Raw genomic sequence first — 15850 nt, 5'->3', positions numbered from 1 at the left:
CAAGCTTAAAATGCAACAGAAATGGATTTCCGTTTGGATGCAAGATTTTTCATAAAATATGTCCGTTTTTGATATTTAAAAGGGTTTGCATTTTCCACAAAAATGTTCTTTTTCTTTTTCTTTTTTCACAGGTACTTTGCTTTCGCCAACAGAACTGACTTAACACTTCGGAAATGTGGGTTTTTGAGTAGGTCAATCTATTGAGAGTGTTCCAGCAACATTATTGACCCACTATGTGGGGTGTTTAAATTTGTCTTCTTACCAATTACAGAAAGGCAGTTTTAAAGTCTGTTATTTAGTTATTTATTGTTAAGTATGGGTGAAGGACTTTGAAGAGTCGGACCTATGAATGTCTAGAGAGTTGGTCAACATGATGGGAAGATGAAAGACGGATATTCTGTGTATTCAAGAAACCAGACGGAAAGGGAGCCACTATTTAGTTGGAGCTGGAGAGATAGTTGCCTGACTAGGATGGTTAAAAAAAGATGAAGAGGATAAGGGCAGACCAGAGGATCAAGTCGAAGTTGAAAAGACATAGAGATCAGTTGAAACATACGTTGGGAAATCCAGAGATTCTTCCTGATGACTGGAAAGCTACAGCTAAAGTAATCAGAGACTAAGAGGAAGGTACTTGGTTTGTGGTCTGGAAGACGAAGCTAATAAAGAGACCTTGAGGTGGAATGAAGAAGATCAGGAGTGTGTTTAGAGGAAAAGGGTTGCTGAGAAAAAGTGGGGCATTGAGATGACAAAAGACTTCTGACAGTAGAACATGGAGGTGCAAATCTAGGTGAAGGTTGTGGTGGCACAGGCTAACAAAGGGTGGATGAGGACTGGTCCGACACCAAGGAAGGAGAGGTGGATCTGCACATGCTGCCAATGCAAAGAGACGGGGATGGAAAGGATGAGCAGCAGATTGGGGGGATCAAGGACAGGAATGGACATGTGTTGACAGGCTCCACAAGTGTGATGAAAGATGGAAGGAGGACTTTGAAGAGCTGATAATAAAGACAATCTGAGAGGTGGAGATGTCAGTTGTGTTTCCAACTACGGTAGATTGATCTGTGTGAAGCAAGTTGCTAATCGAATCGACTGATACATTATAAATTCGATTCAAAATAAAATGATCATATTGGTAAATACCATTTGGATTGAGGCAAGGTCGGTTTAACTTATTATAACAAACAAGTTTCCTCACAGCGGACATCACACATGTGATGGCAGCAAAAAAAGGCTAAAGATGTCCTGGATTAATTTTAGGTCAGTGAATCATATCGGATGGGTCAAAATAAACAAATACCGACCATAAATCTTACCAGCAACCACCAAATTAGGATGTGAATCAAACCATTGTTAAAATGAATCAGTAGGCTCTAAGGGTTACATTTTTGCAGCCTCTCCTGGCCTTCTACATTTTCAGTTCTACACCGCATGTTTCTGATATTTTTTGGCTAAAATACAGATACTGCCAGTTGGAAGAAATCCAGAACTTCTAATAAAAAAATGAGCAAATCAGCAGAAACAATCACACATTACGCAGAACAGAACTAACCAGTGAATATCGGCAAAGCAAAAAGACCATAGATGAGCTGGATATAAACCAAAAAAACGTAATGAAAATGCAAATCATTAAAAACTACTCTATGAAAAGAACAAAAGCCCAAAGTCCAATATTAATAACTCACTGCCACAATGAAAGAGGCAGAGTTGCAGCTGTCTCCTCCCCTCTTTCAAACCACCAACTCACTGCCCATAAAACCAATAAGCTCTCATGTTTATTTTCCAAACTCTAGGATCCATCAGAGTTTAACAATTTGGCATGTAAATTGTTATATCCTCTTTCTAGAAAACCAGTAATTCATCATGCAAAAGCACAACTATTTCCTGTTCAGTTTTTATTTATGTTTGTGCAGCTGGACCCTCGCTGCCTGCCTGCATTTTTACAGTCATTGTCCCTGAGTGCACAGCAGTATCCATCCATCTCTTTCAGGGTCAGCAGGGGGCCTGAGCCTATTTCAACTGTTATCATGTGAGAGGTGGGGTACAACCAGGACAAAACCATATGAGAAAAAAATTAATAAAACCACAGCCAGGGCTGAGACTGTGTTCGTATGAAGAAAAGGAAGGATAAGGAACTGCTTCTGCAGCTAAACGCATTTAGAGTCATGGAGAGTAAAAGGGAGACTTCCTTACCAGAGGCAGTCACCATTACACTACCTTTTATTAGAGTAATGACAATAGAAACCTGCATTTATTTCCCACTGGCTGGTTTGCCTGCAGCTTTGGCCAACTTTTCTGACATCGACTGCACCACCTAGAGGAAGTGAAGACTCAAGTCTATCACTTACGTTTGAGGATGTTTTTATGTTCAGTTATTTGTCAAAATCAGACTCGAGCAGTAGGTGTTTGTTTTGTTGGTGACATGGTGCATCAATGGTGTACTTCTATCTGACCATATTACTTCATTTTTTGATGTAGCCTATTTGTTTGAGGTGAGTGGTGGGACAAGGATTTCCTGTATGTATTTTACCCTCATTATTGAACCAGTACATCAGTATTACACTTGTTGCTGCACCTTTTACTGTCAGCTCCTAATCAGACTGAACATACAGATGTAGAGATGCAACAACATGCAAAACCAAACAAGATTTTTGCAGAAATTTATTTTAAACAGCAGGCATCAGCAGAACATTTTCCTCCTTGCTGTAAAGCTTAAAACGGCCAAGGTGACAGAAAACTATCAGGAAATTTGCTAAATGTCAATCAATAGGAACTCCAAATAACTGTAGATTTCATCTTTTCCATTAAAGTATCATCAGAAAGTTGTCAAGCATCAGCTGACATTAATTATGGATGCCTTTTGTGATGCCTGAGGTGTGTGCCTGTAAAATTGCTCTCTAGATTGAAGGAGGCGTGGGTCGACCAGGTCACACGCGAGCATCCAGCCCCTCCTCTCTTTCCGTCATTCTCCCATTTAAAGGTGGAACTTAAGGAATAATGGGAGGAGTGGGAGGGAAGGGGAGGTAAAAAAATGAAAGGGTGAGAAACAATATGAGAAGGGGATGTTGAATAAAACATAGCAGAGGGAAGGAGATGGATGACTAGGCGTGCTTTCCACTGCTGCTGATCGCTGGTATGTTGTACTGAGTGAACTTGCAAGCTTGCTGCTGCACAGTAAACATTGTGCATTAAGTGTTTGATATTTTGTACAATCATAAAGTATGTATTCTGTACATATATAAAGTATCAAGACAAGCATGCACTTTAAAACGACTAGAACTGGAAAAGAAAAACGTCGAGTTATTAATCCTTTACACATCATGTTCAAACAAGTTCTGTGTCCGTTCACAGTCTCCCTGGACTGGACACTTCAGATCCTCTTCCTGCCTGACACCAGGGACCAGCTGGTCTTAGCAGGTTTTTTTTAATACCTCACTTATTAGACCTGGGAAATGGAGACATTTAGCAGGGCTGCAGCTGAGACTGAAGCCCCCACGGCCCTCTGTGTAAATTACATTGCTCTTACAAACAATCCCATTAAAATATGACCACGGAGGAGACTTTGGTTCTGTAAAGTGCAGCCGCGACGACCTGCTTCCATCAGATCTTATCCTTGTGTGTGTGTTTCATTGTTGTGACCAAGAACCACTAATTGGATTTGGCATTAATTATGTAGTAAGGCTACCTAATGTCTCACAACTTCATCTAGAAGAACTTTTTTGTTATTCAGTAACATCTTCTCAGCTTCTGCTTCTCAATAGTTTTCATGTCTTTTGTCTGCTTAGTTTTTCCTTCATCTGCTCAATCCTATTTGCAACGAGCTCCAGTCTGGTTTTCAGTTGTTTGCTGTTGTCTCTGCTGCGTGTGTGTGTTTGTGTTTGTTTGCTGTAGGGGTTAGTCTTATTGATCACAGGAGATTGCACCCGGTTTTGTTTAACGAAGTGTGTACACATTTAGTAGCGCTTGTCATTCAGATCACACTGCTTGAAGAAACAGCAGAAATTTTTTTATGATGGACTAGGAAGAAATGTATTTTTATTAAAAAAAACACCACTGCATGACCCTTTACAAATCCAGTTTCTAAAATAGGTTCTCTCTCAATATTTAACCCTTGGCACGTTAACATTGGGAGTTGGGTCATCTAGACCCACTAGACAGTGCTCTGAACCTCTTTTCTTCAATGATTTGTGATCTTCACTGGGGTCCATGGATTACATGAAATCTTTCCACCTTTATCCACCTTTGTCATGGTAGAAATAACACGTCAAAGTAAGGGTGGGGTCATCTAAGATAGCACAAGGGTTATGATATAAAAGTATCTGTAATGCTGTAAAGAAGAGAAAGAAGGGGAACTTAGGGCATTTCTAGCACTGCTTCCAATACATTTCATAACTTTAATTTAAAAAAAAATTATTAATGGCTTCCTAAAATTCCCAATTATATTCAACATGTTAAAAAAATCTCTTCCAGATATTTATTTTACACTCACATTTGCAATATATATAAAGAATATAAATATCTATCATCATTTGAGAGATTATATATATATATATGTATGTGAAGATTAGAAAATATTACATGAATACATTGTTTTTATTAATGGGAAAATGAACAGAAAGAAAATGTATGGTACGTATTCAATTTACTCATCATCATGGGTAAATATTACATACATGAGTGTAAACTTGTTAACAAAAAAACATGTTTTCTGTTTTTCCAGAAAGACATGATACTGCATGTGAAAAGTGTTAGATATACTGTTGATAAAACAGGTTGATCTCATTGGCATTTTAGAAAAGAGTAATTTTTGTTTACATGTATTTTGAAAACGTATTTTTTGTGTGTGCTGTTGTTTTATTTTTTACTTTTAAAGTGTATTTAGTGTGTTTTATTGATTTGTGTCCATTATTATTATTATTATTATTATTATTATTATTATTATTATTATTATTATTATTAATAATAATAATAATAATAATATTTCTGTTAACCTGGCAATTTCAATCAATAATCTTTTGTTATCATACATTGAATTTGCACTAGATAAGGAGTGCATGTATGTATGATATACGGTATGTGCAATATTTGTCAAAAACAAACAAACAAACACATAAATAAATAAACAAATAAATAAATAAATAAATAAATAAATAAATAAATAAATAAATAAATAAATAAATAAAGCTGTCTGTTTTCCTGTCCAGTCTGCTCCGGTTTTGTACATCAAATGAAGGCATAGCGTCATTTAACAGCGCCCTCTTCTGGCCATCATGCTGTAACTACATTACACTGCCGCAGACGGGCTCGGATGTGATCTGCATCCGTTATTCTCCCTCACAGGCCCGGTCCATTCAGGAAACGACGGTAGTTTTCACAACAATCTTGGAAAGGGAGCAGACAGTGCCGTTATTCGCTTCTTTGTCAGGCGGTAGGTACCTAACAGCCCCGCGGTGGTTGTTATTCTCATATCGCTTTCTTCTTGCCTGCGAAATTAAGCGACCCGCCCTGGGAAAATGCGTCATATTTTGAATTTTGTGGTTGTTTTGCATTTAACCGAACTGAGCTTTAAGCTAACTTTACAACCTAACGGAATACCACAAAGCCGCGAGTCTTAAAACAACATTATTTTGGACGTGTTTAAAGTCGGACAAGTAAGTGCTAAAGATGCTCAGTCACGTAAGGCTAACTCCAATCAGAATTTTGTTTTACTAAAACAGAATAATATAAAACAACGAAGTAACATTATCTTGGCATTTGGTGTGCTGCTATAGTTTAATTAAAAATACACATGGATGATTAGACTTTTTCAAAACAATATCTGTAGGATCAGGTTTACTAGCATTATATTTGTTCTGATTTTTTTCTAAGTCCCTGAATGCAGCATTGTAAATCATAAACATCTGGCCTTCCAGGGACTAAATCACAACAAAATTAAGTGCCTTTTCACAAATTGTATTGAAAATGGTTGTTTTCTTTGTTTATAACACTTTCTGTGGTGTGTCATGTAGGAGTACTGACACTTGTGGCTCTTCAGCATGTGTTGTGGGGTCATGTATACTGCTGTCATGTTCCTACTGCTTGGGGCTGCAGCAGCCATCCACAGCTCCCAGACAGGTGAGAAAACCTGCATGGACCTGGAGCATTGCTCTTCACCTTGAATTTAAATAGGAAATAGAATGGAGTAGTGAATAATGGTACCTCAAAGTTGTTTGCATCACTTAGATACTGCATAAGTAACCTCAGACAGATACCAATGTGATGCATCTGATTATTTACATGTCTCTCAGTGTTTTTGGAGAAGCAGCAGGCCACCTCACTGATCTCCCGTCAAAAGAGGGCTGCTGAAGCATCAACCCTGGAGCAGGCCTGCATGGAGAAGGTGTGCACATATGACGAGGCCAAAAGATTTTTCCAGGACACTTACCGCACGGTGAGTCTGATGTAACTGCGTTGGGAGTCAGGTCCTTTCTGAAAGCTTCTCTGTGATTGCTGCAAAAAAATACTTGTTTTAAACTTATTATTTTATCTTTAGGACATCTTCTGGTCAGTCTACATTGGTAAGTGTCTGGCTCAAAAAGACATCCAAACACAGAGCTGTTTATCTTCTTAAAGATTTGTCATCTGTTCAGACGGCGATCAGTGTGCTGAGAAGCCCTGCAAGAATGGAGCCATGTGCTTAGACAGTGTGGGAGGCTACGATTGTGTCTGCAAGTCAGGTTTCAGTGGACAAAACTGTCAAGAAGGTAGGGTGGAGCATCAGCAAGGATGGAGCTCATTTACTTTTTGGGATTAGCGTGTGAAGTCTGCTACTATCAGGCTCTGTTTCTGTGATGCAGACTTGACCCTTTGCGTCATGGAGAAGGACAAGGGCTGCTCCCAGTTCTGTAAACCTGGATACGTGTCGTATGAGTGTTCCTGCGCTCCTGGATGGAAGCTGAGCACAACAGACAGAAACACTTGCATGCCTGCAGGTATGTTGTTTTCCTACTCCTCCATAAAGTCAGAATCCACTTGAAGACCCTCTTTGGTCATTTTTTGGTCTAATGAGAAAACATTCCCAGTGCTCTTTTAATGATGGTGATGCTGTTTTCAGCCCAAATTGATGGTGCAGAACAACCCCATCCCCCTTTACCCTCCCCGTTGCTGAGAGTTCTTTGTTTACACGCTCTCCCACTAACTTACACCCCCAAACTAACATTGCCAGTGCAATAAAATGGCGAGGAATTTTGAATCTATCCAGCAGTACAGGTTTGAGACAGATTCCAGCTAGGGCAGGGAAAATGAAAACCGGACTACAAGTCCATTTTTCAAACGGCATTTTGGTATCGGCTCCTGATTCACAACAATTTGAAGAAGGAAGTACTCAGAAATGCACATTTCTAGCCTAATTTTCTTTATATATGTTCTTCATCATCAGAAAAATGCAACAAAAACATGTTAAACATTGGAGTGGGTCTTTAAACAATTGATTTTTTTCTAGCCTAAGCAAAGTGTGTGCTTTTACTTATCACTAAATTTAAAATAAGCTTGTGTGGGAAATAAAGTAATCATGTACTTGTTGGACCTACAGTTCCAAAACCCTGCGGTAGGCTGAGCAGTCTGAGTCTGTGGAAGAGCAACCAGGTCAGCAACATCGATGGAGTCTCCTGTTCGTCCTCCGACTGTCCCTGGCAGGTAGGAGGGCAGACACACACACATTCCCTCACTGCCGTTCTCCGTTATGTTTCTGGGACCTTCTCTGTTTTGTTCGCAGGCTTTGCTCAAAAATGCAGAGTCTTCAGGTTTCTGTAGCGGAGTCATACTAAAAGAAAACCTGGTCCTGACCACAGCTCAGTGCGCCAACAAGTACAGCTCCTTTCAGGTTGCTGTTGGTGAGTCTATCAGTCTCAGAAGTGTGTTTTTGAGGATGTGTGACATGTGTGTGCACGTAGCAGTAGAGTTTAGGCTTTAACAGCTTGTTAGGAAATTATTTATGTGGGGGGAAAAGCATGAAGAATCATTTAAAAAAAGGTTTTCAAACATTTTGAATTTTTATTTAAATCAAATGTTATTCACCTTTTGTTTCCGGCTCTACCTTTACAGGCAAACACCAAGTCTCAAGTGAAAGCTCAGGGAAGACACTGTATGTACAAGTAGTTCACCTCCACCCTCGCTATGTGGAAGGCCGCCCCGAGAACAACCTGGCCGTGATCGAGCTTCGCGACCGCATCATTTTTGGTAATCAAGTCATCGCTGCCTGTCTGCCTGAAAAAGACTTTGCCGAGAGCATACTGATGGCAGGAGAGCTCCCAGCATTTACTACGGGATGGAAAACAAGCTCACAGGCAGTTTTCCAGGACCAGCTCACCCTTAAGCAGCTGGGGTACCGTCCGCTAAATCAGTGTTTAACTACCTACCCCAGCATAATGACCAACAAGATGGGCTGTACCACACCAGCGGGAGGGGCTGAGTGCACCATGAGCTCAGGCAGCCCCTTGCTCACCATGTACAGGGATGTGTTCTTCCTCACTGGAATCTTGAGCCAGCCTGAGGGGGCCGAATGCAGCAATGGTTACGTCTTCCAAAAAGTGCCGCGTCACCTTGGGTGGCTGCAGTCCATTATGGGTTCACGCTGATCATAAACTATTTCTGTGTTGCGTTTGAACAAACACATATAAACACTTATACTTATAATGAGTTCTTAGTCTTATGTATTTGTGCATTTCCTCATTTATCCAGTAGGTGGCTCTTTAAGAACAGATTTGCTCTCATGCAACAAGGCCTTTCATGTACAGTACTCAGCATGTTTGTGATGTAAACATTTAAAGTTGTATTATTTAAAGAATACTTTAATAATCAATATGTACTTTTGAATGATACCTAATATTTATGTTCCACAAATTTAATAAATCATAAAACCCCAGCTTTTGCCAGCTTGTCTGTTTTGTTTGTTTTTTAAAAATACTTTTTCTACATGAACATTTGAAAGGTTATGTCATCTGCAGTGTAGACATAGATTATGATTATTAAAATAAAATAATTTCAGAACCAATTTGAACATAGATCTAAATGAAAATTGTGAAAAATACTAATGGTTTAATGTGCATTCAGATGCTTTATTAAAGTCTTACCCAGTTATCAGTTATAAAAATAGTGAAAAATGACAATCAGATTGTTTGATGTAAAATGACTAAACTATCAGGCAAAGGCGCATCGGTAAACTAGGTCCAAAATAATTCAAATTCCAAGGGAATTACTTAATATCAGAATTGTTTTAATTACTTGGTATTTTTAAGCACCTTCATAGGATTTAAAAATCTGATAAATAGTGATAGTGCTGCATGCACCCTGTTACAAGTGTACAAGCCCCTGGAGCAACTTATTTCTGCAACATCAACATGTGTAAATGATGTAGAGCAATACTCAGCATGGATGTTTTCATAGTTTTATTTGCATTAAGTGAGTTAAACAGAAAATAAAAAAAGGCTTGCTTAGGTCCAGAATTTAACCAAAAAACAAAATAAAGTATTGCTAATTGTAGACAGTGCAGAAGCTTTGCACATTAAGAGCTCATTTCAGCCACCTCTATTGAGGAATAGAATAGCCTATATTTTTATTCTTGAAAACCAAAGATACTTAGCAAACATACCTGATTTTAATGATTAACTATTTGTATATAAATGACAAAATGTACATCTCCTTTCAATGATAAAATAGATGGGGTGGAGTAAAAGCAAAACGGTGGAAGAAGCGGTATTATCAGCTTGTAGATTAGTTATACCCAAATTAACTAAATCAGGATTCATTTTGCAGTCTGGTGTCTTTTTGTGCAGGTTGGCTGTGGAATCTCCTGGACGCTCCACCCTTGTCCTTTGATTCTCCATGGAGACGTTGCAGCTGTCTGCACTGTACTGTAGTTTAATGCCATCTGTATTTAGGGAGCTGCCTCTGGGTCCTCTGTGTCAGCTGGTTTTGCAAGCTTTTCACTAAACCCGTTTTCTGCCTTAATCTGTGGATGGTCTAGTTTGTTTGGTTGTTTAGTTTTCCAGGCTTTTGTCCTAGTCTCATGGTGACTTTTTTTGGGTCATATTAAAGGTCATGTTTGGTCATGTTAATCTACCTTCTAGGTTTTCTCCTACTTACTATAACTAGACTTTAAACTGGTTTGTTTTATTGAAACAAATTAAAATAATATAAATGGAAGCCTATAAAATAAATAAACGTAGCCAAAACAATAAAAACGTGTTGAAAATAAAGACCTAAACTCTTCATGAACGTTTATTCAAAAGCCCTGTTACTATGTAGATGCTGGTTAACAAACACCTCCAGATGAAGCACAACTTTTATTATCCACAGTGGAAAGTGTTTTCTGTCATGTTTACTAATTTTTCATTACAGTAAAAAGTTGATGTTGTTGCAGCAGCCTGGCTCTCATATTAGTCTTATCATTTTTATCGATGGCCACAGCTGAAAGCTGCTACCTCACTGATAATTTTGCAAATGGCGAATGTGTCTGTTAACGGCCTCTGTAAAAAGTGTGAGGAGCCTGGGTAAAAAAAAAAAAGAAAGTAAAACTTGCGGAAATGTTATGAAACAGTACAAATATTTGAACCTTATCAGTACCAGAGACATTCTCACAACCCCAAAATAGATACAAATTTTTGAACAAAATTGAACAAGTCACGTGGTATAACTGAAAGGAAAAAGTCTTCCTGGTTTCAGGCCCATATGTTTTCTAACTTGAAAGATATCCAGTTTCTTGCTGTATTTATCTTGCATGAATAGATGTTTTTCATGATGGGAACATGGGAAATACTGTAGGTCCTCTGCACACAAATGGCTGACATAATGCAGTTACTTTAGCAGAACCTTTACTATAAGTTCGGTGCAGAAATTTTACTTTTACCTCACACAATTCCTGAATGTGACATTCAGAATTTGAAGTGGTTCTATATGATTTGCTGAGTTTTCGACTGAAAAGATTTACAAAAACATTGTTTTTTGAGGTGGAAGGGGAAAAAAATCACACTGCAGAAACAATAATTTTTGTATATTATTTGTTGCGTTTGACTTATAGTTATGCCTAAAATTACATCTGTGAAATTATGATCATTTTCTTCAAATGTATCCTAAATGAGAGCAGAGACTTTTGTTTTCACAGTGATGCCTCCTAAACATTGTCTTCTTACTATCTGGCAAACTCTTTAGTCATTTCCAATCCAAAGGAAACTTAACTTTCTGGTTGAATAAAAGTAACGTAATGTTGAAAGTTGCCTGAATAATTGTGGTCTTATATTTTGTAATTGATATTTAGTGACTCTCATATGAGATAAATGGTCTAAATCTGCCTTTTTACTGTCAGTCAAGAGCTTTAAGTTTTGATGGTAACAAGACAAGCTTTTTAAAAAATGAAAAAAATCAAAACATCACTTAATAAATCAAGGAAACAGCTGTTGCCTATAAACTAAACTAAATCTGATGAATCATATTGACTTAAACGAATAGTAAAAGATTGACCATATAAAGTTTAGCTGTTCAGAAAAATTCGACTCTGGTAATCTGCCTTAAGTCAACCTACTTGTGTTAGCCTTCCTTTAGTGTCACATAACCTCTGTGTTGTCTGGCAACATTTTCCCACGGACACTGACCCTCTGTAGTCTTCTCACAGCTTCCCTGGTGAACAAGGCCAGGACCATGTCAGCCAGTAAGAGAAAAGCAGAGACAGAAGAATGGGCACGAGAGAGAAAGTGCAAGAGACGGCACAAAACAAAAAAAACCTGGCCTGCCACTTTAGATCTGGATCCTGAAAAGGAGCGGCTCACAAAGCTGGGGCCCATGTCGACTGTTGCCATGGTACTCACCAAGGAGATGGCTCCTTGCTCCCAAAAATGGCAGTGCTTCTTTACTGGGTCGTCCAGCGGAGATTAATTTAAATGAAGCTCCTTCCTCCCTGAGTCTGGTTATTCTCTCCTGTCCTGCCAGCTTCGCTTAGATGATGAAGCTCACACAAGTATGGAAAACCTACACCGAGCAAGATCTGGTCATGGAGAGCAAGGACAAATCAAGAAAAAGTGCTGCTGATGATTGTATGTTTGACAAGAAAGAATTATGCATTGACTTCCTGCTCTAAAGTGCATGTGTATACATTTGTACATAAGCAGAACACGTGCACGCTTTTTTGGGGGTGTCGACATCAAATGTCCGACTTTGGGAAGGATTATCTGTCTGTGTGGTGTCTAAATCCACACGGGGGGGGGGGGGGGGGGGGGGGGGGGGGGGTCAACGGCTCGTCTGACTCTGCATGTGGATTAACTGAGTTAAAAATGTGACCCACATGTGTGATGCATGAGCACTTCGATGCATGAAGGCACGCTTCTGATCCTGTCCATTAATCCTGTTTCCCCCGAAATCCATGTCCCCAATCTTGTCTCCCATCCACAGAGTCCAGACTAGATGGAAAAACAAAGCCTCGCTCCGCCCAGTCCACCATAACCCAAACGCTTCGCCACGCCAGGCAGAGGATCTGCTTGGGTGGGTAATTGTTCAGAAGGGTGGAGGTAACTCAGCACCATAAGATATTACAGCTTTGGCTGGAGGAGGCAGATGATAAAGAAAGAATGAGACAGGGCACAGAGTTTTATATAACTTTAGTCTCATTTCTCCATGACAACACTGGCTCACAGCAAGAGTGCATAAATGCTCTGCAGTTCCCCATTTCACTTCTTTTTAAACATCCATCAAATCTTAATTTTGAGCCAAAGATAACTTGTATAAAAGAACATTTTAAAACCAGAAGGAAATACAGCTTTATTTAAGGTCATTTCTGGTGTAAGAAGCATCTGCATATATTTCTTTTTAGATTACATGGAATAGAAGATTTGATGTAATTTTGGGAAACAAAGGGCCCTGCAGATAAAATGATTCAGCAGTTGTGCTGCTGTTCCTGGGATATTTTTTAATGAACTGCGTCAGCATGCTTACGTGCACACAGTAAATATTTTAATATGATGTTATTTAGCAGCCATGCGATGTGGCTCAGAACTGCCAGTGAACTCTAACGCTGCTTTGACGTCAGTGAAGCAAACCAAAGCCGGCCTCCTTTATTTTACTTTTGGCAAAGGTGCAGTTTCGATAAAATGCACTGGAATTACACTGTTTTTTTTTTCCTAAAGTGATCACATCACAGTCATCCCTGGCTTAATATTTCAAGAAAGTTTCAATTTTAGCATCAAGATAAAGTCATACAAAGTGATAGAAACAAAGGAAATAGATATTTATGGTTTGTCTTTTCAAAAAAATAAAATTAAGTTGAAATTTTCTTTTAACACAGTTTGTTTATGTTATACCGTAATGTGTTCTTTGATCAAATTTAAGTTGAACAGAGAAAGGATTCAGATTTATTGATGCACATTAATTACACATTTAAACTTTAAGACGATTTTTATCAAGCGAAATGTACATCAACAGTAAGTGTGCCTTTAGCAGATGGTGTTAGAGAGTGTTAATATTTCCATCTGTGATAAATTCACCCCTTAAACAGGACTGTGAGCTATGGAGAAAAAACTTTGTGTGAAGCAAACCATTTTTCATTCTAAGTCAAACAAAATATCAAAAATCATCAAAATTTCCATGTATCACAACAAGAACTTTGCCTCTCATTGCATGTTTCCACAATGCAATATACAAACTAAATAACATGAATTTATTTGTGTTGGGTACCAGCATCATAAAGCTGAATTATGAACCACCATGTGCAATTTTAAATATAACATTTAGTTGATGTATTGTTTTAGGAAGGCTAAATATACTATTCCAAAAATAACTCTTTTTTTTTTTTTAAAGAAACATCAAAAGCATCTCTGCTGTATCTGTCCTTTTATTGTTCTTTGTTGTTTTTCTTCTTTGCTGACAGTGAAACACATTTGACCTTTTAAGTAAAGACAGGCTCGGAAGACAATGTGCTGTCACTGTCATGTCACTTAACCATAAAGGCGGAAGGTAAATCCTGCATGCACCTTTATTCCACTGACCTCCCCCTGACCTTCTGTAGGTTAAACCCTGTGCAGGGAAACATAGTCTTCAAAGCTCATTGAAAGGAGTACAAGTGCACAGTGGAGTAAGTTGTGTTCTTTGAAAAGTGTAGATTTGTTCGGGATGATGCTTGGAACTGTAAAACATGCAGATCCACGTTTTAGTTTTCATCTAAATCAGCTTTATAGTTCTAAAAGTTATATTATTTTATGCCTAAACATTAATGTGACCTCAAAAAAAGCATATGAGATTTTGTTTCAATTTGTTTATAAAAACGCAAATTCTTAAGCACAGAAATTCACCTGAATATTGTAAGATAATGCAACTCAAGCTTAAATTTGCTCTACTGTCGTTTTCAAATGTGTTAGATGAAAACAACATTAGCGGTGGCAAGAAAAAGAATCCTAAGAGTTGAATAGAGGAATATCTGTTGGGTTTAGTGATCAGATGGAAGTTGATCTGCCTCACAAACACAAGTGCACATAAACAGTTCATGCGTTCAATTCTCATTAGGCCACAGCTAATATTTCCTGACTGCTGCTAACCGAATCAGAAGGAGAAAAAAAATGTTTTTTCCTTTTCTTACCTCAACAGACAGTTCAACATCTTTCTTTATTTTATGGGTCTGCTAGATTTATTCAGCCTCTCAAGAAACAAAATTTATCTTTAAAATTAGACTCCACTCATACTAATTTGGACACCTGCATCCTGTCATAGTTAATGCATCCTGTGAGGTCACAGGCTCTCATGCTGATGCTCGTCGCTGGAAACAGATGCAGCCTCCAAGCTTGGCCACCCCGCTGTCACTGAGTGGTTTGCTCCACAGAGCCCAACCGGGTCTGGACAATGCCAGACCACTTCCTCACAGTTTGCAAAGAAGGAAGGATAAAAAGAAGGATGGAATCAAACACAAAAATATTGGAGTCTGAAAGATTTGAACCAGAACCAGAAAAACTAAAGGAAGCATCACAGACAGGCAGCTGTGGTGTTGTTTTTATGAACCAGACGACAGCATGTTCTCCCTTCCTTTACAGGAACTCATCCGCTTGGGCCAGGTTGGTCTGTCAGTGCAGCTAAATTAGTCAGCACAAAACATGATCATGGTAATCCAGAGATAAACTGTCACCTCCTATAAATACTCACATGTCCTGCTGCCCTTAGCGTCACATTTCTGTTTGAAACGCACACAAACATTTATGTTTTTTGATTCTCTGAGGAAGTGTCAGTTTAAGATTTCACATCACAATTACAGAACACACATTTAGATTTGCTAAATGAGGCTCTGTTGGTTAACTGGGATTCACCACAACAAAAGAGAGAGTGGGAAAGACTTGAAAAGTCATGTGCAAGATGGTTGGAACAGGTGGAGGACGGTTTCAGGTGTGATGTGTTGCTAAAGAGTGTCAGCAAGAATGAAAGGAAATGTGTAGGAGACTTGTGAGAGCCGCCATGGTGTTGGTTTAAAGGCTCTAAGAAAGAAACAGGAGGCAGAGCTGGAGCTTGTGAGTTTGGAAGATTCATAAACTATTTTTATAGCTCAAAATGACAAAAAGTCCCCAAATATTTTTGCTAGTTGGTTTAAAGTACTTTCTAAATCAAAATCAAAATAAACTCGAGGATACGAAAGGATAAACACAAATGGAAGGAAACAAACAATATTGACAGTACATATCATTTAATTAAACTCTTATATAAATAACATTTAATTTGTTGTGTCATCCTTATCTGTTTCCTTTCCCACATAACCCTTATAATTTAGGCTAAAGACGTCTGTGTTTTTCCAGTATACATCCACTCTAATCATATTCAACATTCACAATATAAAACTTTTATTCAGATCACA

The 15850-nt window shown here is 38.5% G+C and overlaps 1 protein-coding gene across 1 annotated transcript; it reads left to right on the top strand.

Moving 5' to 3' along the window:
• Window positions 1-5258: 5258 nt before the first annotated feature.
• Window positions 5259-8899, top strand: LOC101156578 (coagulation factor X). Its single transcript, XM_004071437.3, has 9 exons — window positions 5259-5425; window positions 6006-6111; window positions 6285-6427; window positions 6530-6554; window positions 6627-6740; window positions 6834-6968; window positions 7568-7671; window positions 7751-7868; window positions 8080-8899. Exons 2-9 carry the CDS (start codon window positions 6033-6035, stop codon window positions 8610-8612), a joined length of 1251 nt encoding a protein of 416 aa, XP_004071485.1. The 5' UTR covers window positions 5259-5425; window positions 6006-6032; the 3' UTR covers window positions 8613-8899.
• Window positions 8900-15850: the final 6951 nt, after the last annotated feature.

This window comes from Oryzias latipes, chromosome 8, assembly GCF_002234675.1.
Source record: "Oryzias latipes chromosome 8, ASM223467v1".
NCBI lineage: Eukaryota > Metazoa > Chordata > Actinopteri > Beloniformes > Adrianichthyidae > Oryzias > Oryzias latipes.
This window is presented reverse-complemented; position numbering and strand designations above follow the sequence as displayed.